At 53.5% G+C, this 16,739-nt stretch overlaps 2 protein-coding genes and 1 pseudogene across 5 annotated transcripts in view; 2 read left to right on the top strand and 1 right to left on the bottom strand.

Annotated features, from left to right (window-relative positions):
* The window catches only part of LOC309355771 (paired immunoglobulin-like type 2 receptor alpha), a 36,653-nt gene extending 30,151 nt beyond the window's left edge, over nt 1-6,502 (top strand). For all 3 annotated transcript variants that reach the window (XM_081886896.1, XM_081886894.1, XM_081886895.1), the window contains 4 exons: nt 2,532-2,645; nt 2,915-2,942; nt 4,454-4,518; nt 5,407-6,502. In XM_081886896.1, coding sequence (XP_081743022.1) covers nt 2,532-2,645; nt 2,915-2,942; nt 4,454-4,518; nt 5,407-5,588 — 389 coding nt within the window. In that variant the 3' untranslated portion in view covers nt 5,589-6,502. The remainder of the gene's footprint in view (nt 1-2,531; nt 2,646-2,914; nt 2,943-4,453; nt 4,519-5,406) is intronic.
* Nucleotides 1,218-2,519, bottom strand: LOC309355901 (gamma-glutamylcyclotransferase-like; annotated as a pseudogene). Its single transcript has 2 exons — nt 2,043-2,519; nt 1,218-1,678 (listed from the first exon to the last, which is right to left on the bottom strand). The product of its transcript is annotated as a gamma-glutamylcyclotransferase-like (transcript).
* A 1,055-nt stretch (nt 6,503-7,557) lies between the features above and the next one.
* LOC309355805 (2-acylglycerol O-acyltransferase 2-like) lies at nt 7,558-16,661 on the top strand. The gene is made up of 6 exons (XM_081886979.1): nt 7,558-7,712; nt 8,852-9,030; nt 12,098-12,302; nt 13,022-13,196; nt 14,785-14,984; nt 16,058-16,661. The coding sequence occupies exons 1-6, from the start codon at nt 7,619-7,621 to the stop codon at nt 16,210-16,212; spliced, it is 1,008 nt and encodes a 335-aa protein (XP_081743105.1). The 5' UTR covers nt 7,558-7,618; the 3' UTR covers nt 16,213-16,661.
* The last annotated feature ends 78 nt before the right edge of the window (nt 16,662-16,739 follow it).

The following is a 16,739-nucleotide window of genomic DNA, read 5'->3' as shown; positions in this document are numbered from 1 at the left end:
CCCCACACCTTTCTCCGCAGCACCCCCCTTCTCCCCAGGGCTGGCCCTCCTTTCTGCTTGGTTCAAAGGAGTATGGGGTGTGTGTGTGGCCGTGGTGCCTGAGGCAGAGCAGAAAATGGGTCTCCACCCTCCCCCAGCCGAGGGGCCGCAGGGTACCCAAAGGTATTTCAGCACCTGTGGCAGGGAGTTCCGCAAGTGATGCTCCTCCCAGGCTGCAGAAATAACACAAGAGGTTGAGAGCATAGTAAAGGTAAAGGTACCCCTGCCCGTCCGGGCCAGTCGTGACCGACTCTAGGGTTGCACGCTCATCTCGCTCAAGAGGCCAGGAGCCGGCGCCATCTGAAGACACTTCCGGGTCACATGGCCAGCATGACGAAGCTGCTCTGGCGAACTGGCACCAGCGCAGCACACGGAAACGCCGTTTACCTTCCCGCTATAAAGCGGTACCTATTTATCTACTCGCACTTAAGGGTGCTTTCAAACTGCTAGGTGGGCAGAAGCTTGAACCGAAAGACGGGAGCTCACCCGTCGCGGGGATTCGAACCACTGACCATACAATCAGCAAGTCCTAGGCGCTGAGGTTTTACCCACAGCGCCACCCGCGTCCCTAGGTTGAGAGCATAGCCGCCTTCAAACATCTGAAGGGTTGCCCTGTGGAAAGTGGAGCCAGCCTGCTCCCTGGTGCCGCTCCGGAGGACAGGGCCCGATCCAGGAGTAAACATGAGGAAGAACTTCCTGAGAGTAAGAGCAGTTTGACAGTGGAAGAGACTCACTCATGAGACCTCTCGTTCCGTTCCTTGGAGGTTTTCTATTATTAAAGGTAAAGGGACCCCTGACCGTTAGGTCCAGTCATGGCCAACTCTGGGGTTGCAGCACTCATCTTGCTTTATTGGCTGAGGGAGCCGGTGTACAGCTTCCGGGTCATGTGGCCAGCAGGACTAAGCCACTTCTGGCAAACCAGAGCAGCGCATGGAAAAGCCGTTTACCTTCCTGCCGGAGTGGTACCTATCTATCTACTTGCACTTTGACGTGCTTTCGAACTGCTAGGTTGGCAGGAGCAGGGACAGAGCAATGGGAGCTGACCCCGTCACGGGGATTTGAACCACCGACCTTCTGATCGGCAAGTCCTAGGCTCTGTCGTTTAACCCACAGCGCCACCCGTGTCTATTATTATTATTATTATTATTATTATTATTATTATTATTATTATTATTCTAAAATGTTTCTTTATTATTTTGTTATCTCGTTTTCGCCAAGGGCAGCTTCAATTTCATCAAAACCTGGCACGGGTCCTGCATGGTCATTCGTCTGTATAGAGTCTAATTTCTTCTGGTAGTCCACTGGCAAACCATTCTGCTTTGCACCCATAGAAATGACCTTTTTATACTTTGGGGAAGCAAGGCCTAGGACATGGTCTGTCATTTGGAAGCTAGGACTCTTAAGTATTTTCCCTTCTTGAGTCTGGATGTAAATACCTTCTTCAACTCCCTCTTGTCTATCCAGAGAAGGTAATCGGTAGTACCCATTCTCTATACGACTCTCCACACTTCATCGCCAGGACTATGGATTATAGTTGCTGTACTTCCATGCCAGTTAGATGAGAGCCAAAAGCAAGTTTCTAATCCAGTAGCTGTGCCAGAGTGAGAAAAACTGCAAGCGGATCTCTTAACATTATGCTCTCCCACAACCAGTTACTAAAGGTAAAGGGACCTCTGACCATGAGGTCCAGTTGTGGCCGACTCTGGGGTTGCGGTGCTCATCTCGCTCTATAGGTCGAGTGAGCCGGCGTACAACTTCCGGGTCATGTGGCCAGCAGGACTAAGCCACTTCTGGCAAACCAGAGCAGCGCACGGAAATGCCGTTTACCTTCCCGCCAGAGTGGTACCTATTTATCTAATTGCACTCTGACGTGCTTTCGAACTGCTAGGTTGGCAGGAGCAGGGACCGAGCAACGGGAGCTCACTCCGTTGTGGGGGTTCGAACCGCCGACCTTCTGATCGGCAAGTCCTAGGCTCTGTAGTTTAACCCACAGCGCCACCCGCATCCCTTAACCAGTTACTACCGTAGGCAAAATATGATCAGCTTTCATTCCCAAAGCTTTGGACATCCCGCCTTTCACCCAATCCGGTTGGTGTACAGTGCTTAAAGGTTTCCATCTGCTAGAAAGGAGCCCTCAGCCCTACCTTCCTTTGAGGTTTTTAAACTGAAGTCAGATGAGCACATGTCAAAGGGCCTTGGGCTGCGAGTCCTTCACTGCAGCGGGTTGGTCTGGATGACCTTTGGGGGTCCCCTCCAACCGTACGATTCTCTGTTTCTGCAAGATGTTGCCTCTTCTCGGGCGTCTGCCTCTCTCGGCCTAACGCTGACGCCCAACTCAGGGCACAGGGAACTGTCTCCACCTGGGGGCTGCTAGGTGTGGGCCCCCCTCCTCAGAAGAAACGCCCTTGTGCCTGGCCACTGCAGTGGGGAGGGGGCTTGTGGGTGCCCCCTGCTTTTGCCTCAACCCCTGCTTTCTCTCCCCCCACAACCAGGTCCTCCAGTGCCAGACCCCCCCAGCTTCAACCTCGTGGGTCTGGCGACCGGAGGGGCAGCCGCTGCTGCCGCTGCTGCTCTGGGCCTGCTGGCATTCGTCGCCTGGAGAAAAGGTACGGGGGCTGTTGGGGGGGGCAGAGAGAGGGCTGTGGCTGTGCCAGGGGCCGGCTCTCCCTCCGACCTGGCACTCCAGGTGTGGCTTCTTCCCAGTGTGGTGATGGCTCCTACATCTCACCTGCGGAGGCACTGGGCACCCCAGCCCTGCTGCCCTGTGAGGCTCAGCCTGAACCAAACCGCTGCCCCCACCCCATTCTCCAGGGCTCCCCCCCCCCCAAGAGCTGCTCTCTCTGAAGGCCATTTTCTCCTCTCTGTTCCTCCCCAGGTTGCTGCCGAAAGTGTGCCCCAAGGAGGTGAGTGCCTTTCCTGCCTCCTGCTGGTCTCCTTCCTAACTGCGGGGGGGGGGGGGAGCTGACCGTGGCCCTAGATTGGCTCTGCCGTGGCTGGTGACCTGTGGGCAGGACATCCTGTTAATGGAGAAATCTGAGGGCTCCCTAGACAGAAAACAAGGACTCCAGCCAGGAATACGAAGAGCAAAACAGCAGCCAGTCGGCTTGGTCTTGATTGAAGACTCCCACCTGCCACCAGGTGGAACAAGATGGAAGCCCCAAACAAAAGAGAACCCAAACTTTTATTAGCTGCTCGTCCCCTGGGACGCAGGTGGCGCTGTGGGTTAAAGCCTCAGCGTCTAGGACTTGCCGATCGAAAGGTCGGCGGTTCGAATCCCTGCGGCGGGTGCGCTCCCGCTGCTCGGTCCCAGCGCCTGCCAACCTAGCAGTTCGAAAGCACCTCCGGGTGCAAGTAGATAAATAGGGACCGCTTACCAGCGGGAAGGTAAACGGCGTTTCCGTGTGCGGCTCTGGCTCGCCAGAGCAGCGATGTCACGCTGGCCACGTGACCCGGAAGTGTCTCTGGACAGCGCTGGCCCCTGGCCTCTTGAGTGAGATGGGCGCACAACCCCAGAGTCTGTCAAGACTGGCCCCTACGGGCAGGGGTACCTTTACCTTTACCTTTACATCCCCATGTTACACCCCCCAAACTACATCACTAATACATCACGGTTACATCATGAAAGGGGAGGTCAGGTGGCCGTAATCTGAGCATCCTGGACCCTGCCCCATGGTTCCCCTTGCCCTCCAACAAACACCCATCAAGTGGAACAAAAGAGATATTTACATTTCCCTTTTTCCCAGCCAAGTTAATCCCACCCTTTTGTCTCCATCTGGGTTTGTTATTTCTGGCATGGCTACCTGTCTAGCACTCAGGTATCAGGAGGCCAGGGATTATCACTCAGGCAGAGGGGCTGCTGAGGAGCTGAGCTCACAGGTCTATATGAATTCCTGAAGTTTCCCCAGTGAGCCAGTACATAGATCCATTGATCAGTGAATTCTTCCATTTGGTATCGTGCAGCAAAGGCCCTTTGAATAGGCAGGAAGAAACTGTGATGGAAGTGTTTTGTGGGGACAAGTCCCCAAAGTCCCAAAAGTGATTGTGTTGGTTTTGGTAGTGGGCTGCATGTGCAGGATATCTGCTGGAGGGGCATCTCCCCCCCCCCAACAATCGTCATTTGGTTCTCTTATTTTAAGTTATGTTTTCTGATTCAAGGCTGCCCATCATCCCTTTACCAATTATTCATTCTTCTTCGGTGGGAATTTCTTCATCTTTCCATTTCTGGGTATAAGGAATTCTAGCTGCTGTAGTTACAGGCATAAACAACCGTTTTAAGCCTGGTGGTGAAAATCTGCCTTTTTCCTTTTACATCAGTTAGTCTTTTGAATTCAGTCCTTCTTGCAAGGCACCCCCTACAGCCCCAGGGTGCTTCGAGGGGGGGCACCCATGTGACCACACAGGGCTTTTCTTGCAGGAGAGCTTCACCCCAGAGCAAGGAGACGCCAGAGGAGAGAGAATACGAGGAGTTTCCCATCCAAGGTGAGCTGGGGTGGAAAAGCAGATAAAGGGTAAAGGGACCCCTGACCATCAGGTCCAGTCATGACTGACTCTGGGGTTGCGGCGCTCATCTCGCTTTACTGGCTGAGGGAGCCAGCATACAGCTTCTGGGTCATGTGGCCAGCAGGACTGAGCCGCTTCTGGAGAAGTAGATAAATAGGTACCGCTCCAGCAGGAAGGTAAACGGCGTTTCCGTGCGCTGCTCTGGTTCGCCAGAAGCGGCTTAGTCCTGCCGGCTACATGACCCGGAAGCTGTATGCCGGCTCTCTTGGCCAAAAAAGCGGGATGAGCACCGCAACCCCAGTCGGCCACGACTGGACCTAACAGTCAGGGGCCCCTTTACCTTTAAGGTGCTACTGGACGTTGTTTAATTCTTTAATTTATTTCGACTGCATCAGACTAGCACAGCTACCTACCTGAATCTCATAATGCTGTAACTCTGGGCATACCGTGAAGCAGAAAATTCAGGGCAGATAAAAGGAAGTTGCACCTTTGTGCAGCGTGAAGTTAAACTACGGAACTCCCTGCCACAGGAGGGGTGAGTTGCTCTTGTAGCCAGGCCCCGCTTGCAGGGTTCCCTTGGGATGCTGGACTAGATGGGCTGGTCTCTTGTGGCCTGATGCAGGTAGCCAGGCTGTTCTGATGTTCTTGTGGAACCTCCATGCCCAGAGGCAGTCTACCTTGGTTCGTAGGTTCTTTGGGGTATTTGGCCACTGTGAGGACAGGGTGCTGAGCTTTTCCTCTGAGCAGTCTCCTCCTCTGCCCAGGGCCTGCCTGAGCTGCTCTGCCGCTGGAGGGAGGAGGAGGAGAAGGGTGACATTCTGTTCCTCTTTCTAACCTGCGTTGCCCCCCTCCCTCCTCCTCTTCCAGGTCCAAAAGCCCCCCCACCCGCCTCCCCCCAGCCTCGTCCTCGCGCCCCACCGCCGCTTGCCCCCAAAGACTCCGGCGGCCTCCTGTACGCCGACTTGAACTTGGCCGCAGGCAGAGGCAAGAAGAAGATGCCCGAGGGAGGAAGGAGCGAAGAGAGCACCTATGCCATCCTGCGCCACTGAGAGGGGGCAACGGACGACTGGGGGGGCACTTTCCTTGGCTGCCTCCAGCCCCCTCCTGCCCCCAGCCTCTTCCTCTTCTGCTTCCCTCTCTCAGGTGGGAGCGAGCGACCTCCCTTGCAGGATCAGGGCCCTGAGTGGATGGCCTTCTGGCTGCAAGGGGAGGTTGCTGGAGCCGGCCTGCTCTGCAGGGGTGTCGTAAGGAGCCCTGAGACAACCAGAGGGGGGGCGTACTATAAACGCTCCCCCCTCTGCTGCCAGCCAACTGCCCCCGAATAATGCCCGAACGAATTATTGCAATATGGGATCACAGCGGCAAGAGATGCACAGAGATGGAAAGACAGCTCCGTCAGTCAAGCGTGAGACCCTTGATCTCCAGGTGGTGGGTTCGAGTCCCAGGTGGGGCGGAAGATTCCTGCACTGCAGGGGGCTGGACTAGATGATCCTCAGGGTCCCTTCTAACGCCGCAATTCAATGACCTATGACTTATTATTATTATGTACATCCTGTGGAAGAACGGTTGCTGAAATTAAGGGATTTGGCAGAGAAGGCCAAGTGGACTTTTTGAATTAGAGAAAAAAACATTGTTGGATTTATGAATGATTGGAAACCCATTACGGACTTCCTGTGCGAAAAAGGAAAAAGAGCTCAGAAGACTGGAAAGTTTGGTTTACGGAAAGTAGGAAATTTGCACGTTGTTATGGAGTAAGAGGTCTGCAGTTTTTAAAGCTGATAGTTAGATTAAGGTTACCAGACGTCCCCGTTTCCCAGGGGCAGTCCCCAGATTTACAAATCAGTCCCTATACAAAATCCATTGAAGTTGAAAAGTGTCCCTGGAATCATTGAAAAAAATCTGGTAACCTTAATCTGGTAACCTTAAGTCTTTGCCTTTCCTTTATTTTCTCTCTTTTTGTTGTTGTTGTAAAAAATAGTGCTTGCTATTAGATGTTGATTTCTGTATGTTTTTTTTCTTCCGTTTTTCAAACTTTAATAATAATAATAATAAACAGCTTCGGAAATAATAATAAATAATTCCAGTTGGTGGAAATCAGCAGTGAGGAGAGTTGCTGTTGTTGCTGCTCTCTCAGGTCCTCCTCCTGTGAGTGCAGGATGGAGCCCTGGCGCTTTTCTTGAGGCCAACAGAGAGCAGGGCGCCCAACCTCTCAAGGGAAAGGGGCGGTTTTGGGGGCTAAAGCACCTTTCTACTTGCATAATAATAAAGTACCAACGGGTTCGGGTGTCTCCATTCCAAATATTTGCAGAGGCAAGGACTGACCCAATAGGGTGGCATTATGGGATGGAATGATGGGAGGAGGGGCAGGGGAGTCCTGAATTCTGGGGCACCTGCTTGGCCACTGGGAAAGAGGCAGGGGGCATCTTGGGCCTGATCCTGCTGCTGCTGCTGCTCTCTTCCTACATTCAAGACACCACACCTCCCTCTGGGGCAGAGCTAGGTGGAGACACAGGCCGGCTGGTAGGGGGTGTCATGTGAAATCATGGCAAAGGAGTGCCCCTGAGCACGTGCAAAGTGATTCCCTCCAGGCTGTGCCTGGGGTGGCTTCCTTTTTCGGTCTGTGTCCCCTTTAACCTGCTGGGAAGGGGGCGGAGGTTTCCAAGAGAGAGGCGGGAGGGCCAGGCCACCTGCCAGGGATTCGGCAGCTGCATTGAAGTGGGGCTGGACTAGATGGCCTTTGGGGGTCCCTCCCAGCCCCACAATTCTAGGGTTCCTTACCCTCTGGGTAAAAGCGGCGTTTCAGCTTCCGAGCCCGCACAGGCTCGTCCTTGCCACACCCCAAACAGCCTGCAAGCCTCCTTCCTGCGCTTCTACAGGCGCAAATCCAACCGGCGCAGCTTTTGCCCGGTGGGATGACGGCCTGCCAGGTGAAGCCTGCCTATTTGGGAGGCGGGCGGGGCCGCTGCCCGTCCAATGGGAGCCTGGGGGGCGAGGCGGGGCGGGACTTTGCCCCTGATAAGCCCGGGCTCCGGCGCGGGCGGCGTTTTCTGCCTCCGGTCTCTGCCCCGCGGCGCTCGCGATGCTGGTCCAGTTCGCCCCGCTGCGCCTGCCGCTGCGCCGCCGCCTCCAAACCGCCGCGGTGCTGCAGTGGGTCTTTTCCTTCCTGGCGCTGGGTGAGGGCTCTGGAAAGGGGTGGGGGGCTCCTCCTATGGGGCAAGAACCCAGGGGGGCACGTGGGGAAGGGGCTGGTTTGGGGGGGCGCTGCCCGCGTGTGGCGAAGAGGCAGGTATTCATTTCGGGGCGGGGGGAGAGGAGACTTTCACGTGCCCATTTCAGGGGGTCTGCAGGATTTTCGCTTTTGGGGGGGCTGTGCAATTCCGGGGATTCTTTAACAAAAAAAGTTGAGGCGCCTTTCAAGGAGTTTGTGGGCTGCCTTGCTTGGCTGAACGTGCATTGCCCTGGGGGGGGGTCCCTCCTCCTAGCTCCCCACTAGGAAAGGGGGCGACTCTGCCAGCTTGGCTGAACGCAGCGTGCAGAATCCGCCCTGCTAAGAGGGTGTCGATTTGGAGGAGGCAGGGAATGAGCTTTGGGTCGGCTGCGCAGGTGGGTGGGAGGCTGGGGAAGGGGGGGCGGCTTGGAGAGGGGTCTCTTCTGCAGCACCCCATCAGCGTCTGCTCCAGAGCCACGGCCGAAGCAGAGTGCCTCTGAGCATGGGCAGAGAGAGGTCCCTTTTGCTGGCTGTTTGAGCAGACAGTCACCGCCACTTTCCTGCTTCGTATAGCTTAACTTTGCATACTGACCTCCGTCTTGGGGCGGTTTGCAGCTTAAAAATGCCACGTAAAAAACGCAAAACAGATAATAAAATAATAAAGAAGAGCAAAGACAAAGAAATACATATTTCAAAAGGTATTGGGTGTTAACCAGCCAGAGGCAGAGGCTGAGCTGAGACATGGAGCATGCACAGAGTGCCTTTCCTTTGCGGGGCAGCCTAGCCAGAAGGGTGGGATATGAATAATAAAATTATCATCATCATGTTCAAGAGAAACATTTTAATGTATTGTGAAGGAGCAAGCTGAGCCTCCCTTGAATGGGACCCCAAGGGGTCATCCAGCCCAACCCCCTTCGAGGCAGGAATCAGCTGTGGTGGAGCAGAGGCTGGTCCCTTTCCCAGCAGCCAACCTCTCGGAGGGGCTTGTGGTGTGGGATGTGCAGGCATTGAATGTGTGTTGGTTTTCCAGGGGGTGGGGGGCGAACGCTGAGGACTAGCCTCTTGAGGGCACCTAACCTAACCCAGGCTTGCCTCTCTCCCCAGCGCAATGCTGCCTGGTCTTGTTCCTTGTCCTGCTCCTGGGAGACGGCTGGGTGCTGGCTGTCCTCTACGCCGCCTGGCTGTACCTGGACTGGGAGACCCCGGCCAGAGGGGGCCGTCGCTCCAACTGGGTCCGCAACTGGGCTGTGTGGCGCTACTTCCGAGACTATTTCCCCATGACGGTGAGCAGGGCATGTGTTTGTGTGTGTGTGTCTTTGGGCTGTGAAATCTGAGGGCTCCCTTGGAGAAAAAACAAGGACCCCAGCCAGGAATCCCAGAGCAAAACAGCAGCCAGTAGGCTTGGTTTTGATCAGTGGCTTAGCATGGGTTGTCAGCACACTTGGCAAGGCAAGTAATTTGCGCCCCCTAACCCGTGGATTTGCGCCCCCTAACCCTAACCCCCAGATGTTGCGCCCGGGGCGGCCAGCCCCCCCTGCACCCCCACGCTACGCCACTGCTTGATTGAAGACTGTCGCGACAGGACTCCCACCTGCCACCAGGTGGAACATGATGGAAGCCCTGAACAAAAGGGAACCCAAACTTTTATTAGCTGCTGATCCCCATGTTAAGAGGGACATGGGTGGCACTGTGAGTTAAACCACAGAGCCTAGGGCTTGCCAATCAGAAGGCCGGTGGTTCGAATCCCCACGACGGGGTGAGCTCCCGTTGCTCGGTCCCTGCTCCTGCAAACCTAGCAGTTCGAAAGCACGTCAAGTGCAAGTAGGGACCACTGCCACCCATAAACGGCGTTTCCGTGCGCTGCTCTGGTTCACCAGAAGTGGCTTAGTCATGCTGGCCACATGACCCGGAAGCTGTACACTGGCTCCCTCAGCCAGTAAAGCGAGATGAGCACCGCAACCCTAGAGTCGGCCGTAACTGGACCTAATGGTCAGGGGTCCCTTTACCTTTAATCCCCATGTTACATCCCCCCAAACTACATCACGGTTACATCATGAAAGGGGAGGTCAGGTGGCAGTAATCTGAGCATCCTGGACCCTGCCCCATGGTTCCCCTTGCCCTCCACCAAACACCCATCAAGTGGAACAAAAGAGATCTTTACATTTCCCTGTTTCCCAGCCAAGTTCATCCCACCCTTTTGCCTTCATCTGGGTTTGTTATTTCTGGAATGGCTACCTGTCTGGCACTCAGGTATCAAGATGCCAGGGATTATCCCTCAGGCAGAGGGGCTGCTGAGGAGCTGAGCTCACGTGTCTAGATGAATTTCTGAAGTTTTCCCAGTGAGCCAGTACAGAGATACATTTATCAGTGAATTCTTACATTTGGTATCGTGCAGCAAAGGCCCTTTGAATAGATAGGAAGAAACTGACGAAGTGTTTTGTGGGGACAAATCACAAAAGTCACAAAAGTGATTGTGCTGGTTTTGGTAGTGGGCTGCATGTGCAGGATATCTGCTGGAGAGGCAACCCCCCCATGCATAAATTTCTGCAACAGGGCCTGGCGTGGCCTGTGCCCTCCTTGGCAGGGTGGCGTGCAGAGAATTGCAGCCCGGCTGGGGCCAGACGTCTTGCTCTGCCTTCCTTTGGAGGCCAAGGGGTCTTGGGCGTCTGGGCAGCCCAGGACCTCCAGACACACTGCCCAGGCTTGTGCACTTCGGTGCTGCAAACCTAGCGGTTAGACTTCGCCCCAGGAGACAGAGAGATGCCAAAGGGGGACCCCAAAGGACATCTAGCCCAACCCGCTTGCATTGCATGAATTGCAGCTAACGAATCCCTGATTCGGATGGCCGGCCAACCTCTGCTAAAATCCCTCTGAGGAAGGGGAGCCCACTGCCTTCTGGGTCAGTTGAATGCCTCTTGCAGACAGAAAGTTGTTATCTGTAACGTCAAATAAGAGAAATGTGTAACACATTGAGAATTAATTGGTTAAAGTGATGCAAATCTAATATGCAGAGAGATATAATCTCTATATCCTTCTTTGGGCACTGCCCGCCTCCCCATGCCCTCGCCGGACTTCCCTCTCTGCCCCACTTGACCCGGGCACAAATTCCACCTCTGTTTGAACAGCAGGAGCAAACATTCAGGAAAAGCCACATTCCTTCTGTCCTGTGGAATAGAGAGGACTTCCCTGGAGTCCTTCGCAGACCCATAAAAGCTCTGCAGCCCCATGGGAGGGGGTCAGTGTCTGCGGAGCATGCGCAGAGTGCCTTTCCTTCCACAGTGTGGAGCCGGCACTGCTGCAGGTGCCTCCTAATACCCTCTTTGCATTTGTAAGGAAACTCTGGAACTCCCTGCTTATTGATATCCGTCAGGCGCTTTTGCAGGACTCTTTTTGCTGAGAACATTTCTGCTCAGAGACAGACCTTCAGGATAGCTCAGATACTTAGACCGCGGTGCTGATAACGCCAAGGTTGCAGGTTCGATCCCTGTGTGGCACAGCTGCCTATTCCTGGGGTTGGACTAGATGATCCTCGGGTCCCTTCCAGCTGTTATTCCAAGGCCTGTCCAGATGTTTAGATAGCCAATGTCTTGATCTGTTTTTAGTTGATTGCTGGCTTTATTCTTCAATTGTTCTGAAGAGTTGCTTTTACCAATACTTTTATTGACTGACTCTCTTCAGTTTAGTAGGCCTTGGTGAAGATTTGACGTTTTCATCCCCAAAAAGTTTTTGGTTTGAGTTTCTACTGAAACGAGGCTGCATTTTAACGTTGTGTTTTAATCCTGTTTTTATGCTGTATTTTAATCAATTGTTTTTTATACCTGGTGTCAGCTGCCCTGAGCCCGGTCTTGGCTGGGGAGGGCGGGGTATAAATAAAACTTATTATCATTATTATTATTTTTTTATTATTCACCAATTGCTCTCAGGTTTTTATTTGTGTGTGTGCAATAAATAAAACCCCACAGGGGTGCTGCAGCTTTCCACCTGGGGTCAGAAGTGGGGCTCCCCAATGGGGCTGGCCCTGGGAACCAGAGAACGGCTTTGAGCCGCAGAATTGTAGGGTTGTGTGGGACCCCCAAAGGTCATCCAGCCCAACCCTTTGCAGTGCAGGAGCCCAGTGACAACATCTGGGGGAAACACCCATATCCCTCTAGGGTAATCCATTGCGGGGGTCACCAACTAGCCCTCTCCCCCTACCACCTTCGGGTGCCCTCCCCTGCCCGAAAAGTGAGGGGTGTGTGTGTGTGAGGAATCTCCCCTGCCTCCCTTCATGCCCCCTTGTGCTGCCTGCCCCCCATGTTTCCGGCTGCTTCCTCACCCTGCACCCCTCTTTCTCCCCCCGCCCCACGGCAGCTGGTGAAGACGGTGGATCTGGACCCCTTGCGCAACTACCTCTTCGGCTTCCACCCCCACGGAGTGCTGGTGGCTGGCGCCTTCGGGAACTTCTGCACGGAGGGCACCGGCTTCTCTGCCCTCTTTCCGGGACTCACCCCACACCTGCTGATGCTGCCCTTCTGGTTCAAGGTGCCCTTCTTCCGAGACTACATCATGAGCGGCGGTGAGAGGCTTGGGGGACGCGGGCAGGGGGCTGCAGGGCTTGGGTGGGTGGGTGGGTGGGTGGGTGGTGTGGGGCAAGAGGAACCTCCATGTGCCATTGCATGAACTGAATATTGCATACGGTTCTGGTCGCCTCTCCTTGAAAAGGATATCAAAGAGCTGGGAGAGGTTCAGGAGGAGATGATGGAGCGACTCTCCTATGAGGAAAGGGGGGGCTTTTAAGTTTAAAGACAAGCAAGAGGCTATGAAATCATGTGTGGCATGGAGAAGGTGGATATTATAATAATAATTAATAATAATAATAATATTGAATTGATTTTAAAATGAATTGATTTTAGAATGTTGTGTTACTTTTATTGTTGTCAGCCACTCTGAGCCCGGCTTCGGCTGGGGAGGGCGGGATATAAATAAATTATTATTATTATTATTATTATTATTATTATTATTATTATTATTTATTGTTTGTAGGCCACCCACCTGACTGGGTTGTCCCACCCACTCTGTGGGGTCTTAACAGCAAATAAAAACATCACAGAGGAAAGTTTTTCTCCCTTTCTCAAAGCCCTGGGACTTGGGGGAATCTGAATGTTGGAAGGTTCTGGACACAGAAAGGAAAGTCCTTCTTGTAGCACAGACTGTGGAACTCCCTGCCCCAGTTTGTTGTCTTTAGAATTGTAGAGTTGGAAGGGAGCGCTCTCTCTTTCTCTCTCCCCCCCGCAGGGCTGGTTTCCTCGGACAAGAGCAGCGCCGCCTACCTCCTTGGCCACGAAGGCGGGGGCCAGGTGGCCGTGATCGCTGTTGGGGGGCCCCCCGAGTCGCTTGACGCCCGACCCGGAGCTCTGACCCTCCAGCTTCGCAACCGCAAGGGCTTCATCAAGATGGCGCTGCAGCACGGGTGAGTTTGGGGGCACAGGGGGACCTCTGCTGTTGCTCCTCGCGACTTGTCCGTAGCGAAATCCCCTAGCCCTGATCAAGCCGGGCGCTTTTTAAATATAATGTTCTTAAGGCTTTTCAACATGCAATTAAAAAAAAAACAAGAACAACAGAAGCAAAACAAAGATATCGGAAAGAGAATGAAGAGGAAAGCAAGAGGAAAGAGAGAAAGGAATAATAGCAGGAGAGAGGGAGGGAGGGAGAAGTAACAGTGCGGGGGGGGGGAGTATTTGATCCCCTGCTAAATTTGCCCTTCTGATGAAGAAATGACCCGTCCATCATTTTAACGGTAGGTTTATCGTAGCTGTGAAAGACAGAATAACAACAGGAAAACCCCCCCAGAAACCCAGAAGACAAAAGTCAGAGATTGCTGTGCATTATAAATGAGTGAAATAAGTATTTGATCCCCTGTCAACCAGCCAGAAGTCAGGACTACCTGGTATCTTCACAAATACTTATTTCACTCATTATAACTCACATCAATCTCTGACTTTTGCCTTCTGGGTTTCTGTCTCTCACAGCTAAAATTAACCTACCGTTAAAATTATGGACGGGTCATTTCTTCGTCAGAGGGCAAACGGGTGAATTTAGCAGGGAATCAAATATTCCCCCCCCCCTGTAAAAATGACTTGCAAGTATCCGCCCATCAGTTATTTCTGCAAAATTCCTCGTAATAATCTGACGTTCAATCCCGAGTAATGCCCAGATATTCCCCCCTCTGCTAGCTGACGCTTTCCCAATTTTAAATCCAGGCACCACAGGTTAATTCCTTCCCACCCAAAAGTCAAAAATTATTATTTCTTGTAAGTGTCAGTCTTCATCTTCCTCCAGTCCCAACCTCACAACCTTCACTGCCAGATTTAGAAAGAAATATTCACTCCTTATTCTTTATTCCTCATGAGTTTTTTTTGCTGCGTTTATAGAAAAAGACAGTGCTTAGGGAGTGCTCGCATTTTTTACTCAAGAAAACCACCATTTTATCGTTCAAACCAGGAAAAATAAATAAAGTAAATGGACAAAAATACAAAGATTCACAAAATATTTAGGCGTATGCGTACCCCTGCGTACCCCCCCCCCAAAAAAATATCTATGGGCTACTTTTAAAATGAGGCTGCATTCGCATTTTAACCCGTATTTTAAATTGGCTTCCCCCCTATTATTATGCTTTTACTGGAATTTTATTGGTGTTGGCCGCCCTGAGCCCAGCTCTGGCCAGGGAGGGCAGGGTATAAATAAATTTTTTATTATTATTATTATTATTATTATTATTATTATTATTATTATTATTATTGCAGTGGAATAAGACCCATAGCTGTAACTGATTACGAATTATATCAGCAAGGCTCCTTTTATGGAACCTCCTGTTCCAAGAGCAGTCTATCAGGTTCCTAGATTTCTTAGGGGTATTTGGCCACAGGCTTCTGGACTGGGTGCCCCCCACTTGGCCTGATCCAGCAGCGTCCTTAAGGTGCAGCCTGCTGGCCAGCCCCCAATCTTGCACCCCATTGCTCATTCTCTCTCTCTGCCCCCCATCTCTCCCTCCCTTCCAGAGCTGGCCTTGTCCCCGTCTTCTCCTTCGGGGAGAACGAGCTCTTCAACCAGGTCTCCAACCCCCAGGGCTCCTTCATCCGGGCAGCGCAGGAGCGGCTTCAGAAGGCCATGGGGCTGGCGCTGCCCCTCTTCCACGCCCGGGGGGTCTTCCAGTACAACGTTGGGCTCCTGCCGTTCCGGAGGCCCATCTACACTGTCGGTGGGTAGAGCACAGAGGGGCAGTGTGGGGGTCTCCCAGGTGGGCTTGACCTGTTTGCCGGCAGAGCGGACTCCCTTGGAAAGTTGACACTCCGCCTGCCTGGGACTCTTTGGCCGCCATCTCTGCACTGCCGGGGTTGGGCTAGATGGCCTCTGGGCGGTCCCACCCAACCCGCGTACGGTTCTCTGCCCCCTCTCGTCTCTGCCCCACTTTGCTCCTGGGCTGATGCAACACATACACCCCCCCAAGGCTGACTTCTGTACCGTCTCTGCCTTTTGCAACCCTCCCTCCCCTCGGGGCCTTCCTGGCAGCAGAGCTGTCGCCTTGGACTTCGGCCTTGGCAGAAGGGGGGGATTTCGGGCTGACTCAGCTTGCTGCAACTCCCAGGGGGGCGGGTCTCTCTTTGCAGAAGCCAAAAACCGGACCCTTTGACACCCCCCCCCTTTGGCGGGGAAAGGCTAACCCTCCCTCTGCCGCCTTCCTTTCCCAATCCCCGCCCAGACTTTTTGCTGCAACCTTCCACATTTGCGACCCAAATGCTATGGGGGGGGGGGAGCTGGTGCGTTTGCCTTGGGATAGAACTCTAGCATTGGGTGGGACCCCTAAAGGTCCTCTAGTCCAGCCCCCTTTCACAATGCTGGAGTCGTAGCGAAGGAATCCCTTGCCCCAGCAGCCCCCTAAGCCTGGGGTAGGTGGGTGTGTATGTGGATTTTATGGGTGGGGGGCAGTCAAGCACTTGGCTGTGCAACTAGCATCCTTCAGGGCCGAATCCTGGCCTTGCCCGCTGAGTCCTGCTCTAACCACTTAGCCAGCAGAGGAGTTTGTTGTGACCCGCTCTGAGCCCGGCTTCAGCTGGGGAGGGCGGGATATAAATAAAATTTTATTATTATTATAAAAGAAGCCATCAGTGTGGGGGGAGGTAACCCCAGGAGTCAGAAAAATGGAACTGAATTGCTAGGGACCCCCAGGGGTCATCCAGACCAACCCCCTGCAATCTGGGGCAAGGCAAGCAGCTGGAATACTTCTTTGTGCCGAGTTCGAGCACTAACACACTCTCTGTCTCCCACCCACAGTGGGGGCCCCGATCCTCGTGCCCAAGACCCCCCACCCGTCATCCGAGGCCATCGACGAACTGCACAAAACTTACCTGGAGAAGCTCAACCAGCTCTTTGAGGAGAACAAGGCTGCGTACGGCCTCCCTGAAGACAGGCACCTCGAAATCGTGTAGGGCAGGGTGGGGGAGAGAAACCCACGGACACCCCCCCACCCTGAAAGAAAATCCCCTGTGGGGAGAGGAGGGGCGTCACAGCCTATTTCCTGGACTGCATGAAGGGGTTTCTGGCGAAGGAGACGGATGAGGAACCATTCCAATACTGGGGGGTCCCCCAGTCTCAGGGGTGGGGGACCCTGATTTTTGACCCTTGAAGGATTCCAGGGAAGGAGGTGGAGGGGGGTGATGTGCACTTAAATGGGGGGGAAGCTGGATAATGGCTGCTTTTATGAAAGCTGTATACTTGCCTCCTGGGGGGTAGTTCCCTGTTCTGTGCCTGCCTGAACCAAGGGGTGTGTGGGTTGCCCCCCCCCTTGTATGAAATGCTCCTTCAGCCTCTAAGCAGTTGCCCCCCCCCTTGTTCTCCTTCTGCAGAAGTAATAAAGGGCAGAACTGTCTTTTCAAAATGATGTGTGGTGCAGGGTTTGTGCAAAAGACAGAAAGTTGCCTGCGCTCCTTGCCCCCTTTACCTGGTTCAGAGATGG

The sequence above is a fragment of the Podarcis melisellensis genome (assembly GCF_964234715.1).
Source record: "Podarcis melisellensis genome assembly, chromosome: 13".
In the NCBI taxonomy this organism is placed as follows: Eukaryota; Metazoa; Chordata; class Lepidosauria; order Squamata; family Lacertidae; genus Podarcis; species Podarcis melisellensis.
The sequence above is the reverse complement of the archived record's forward strand: the minus strand, read 5'-3'. Positions and strand labels throughout refer to the sequence as shown.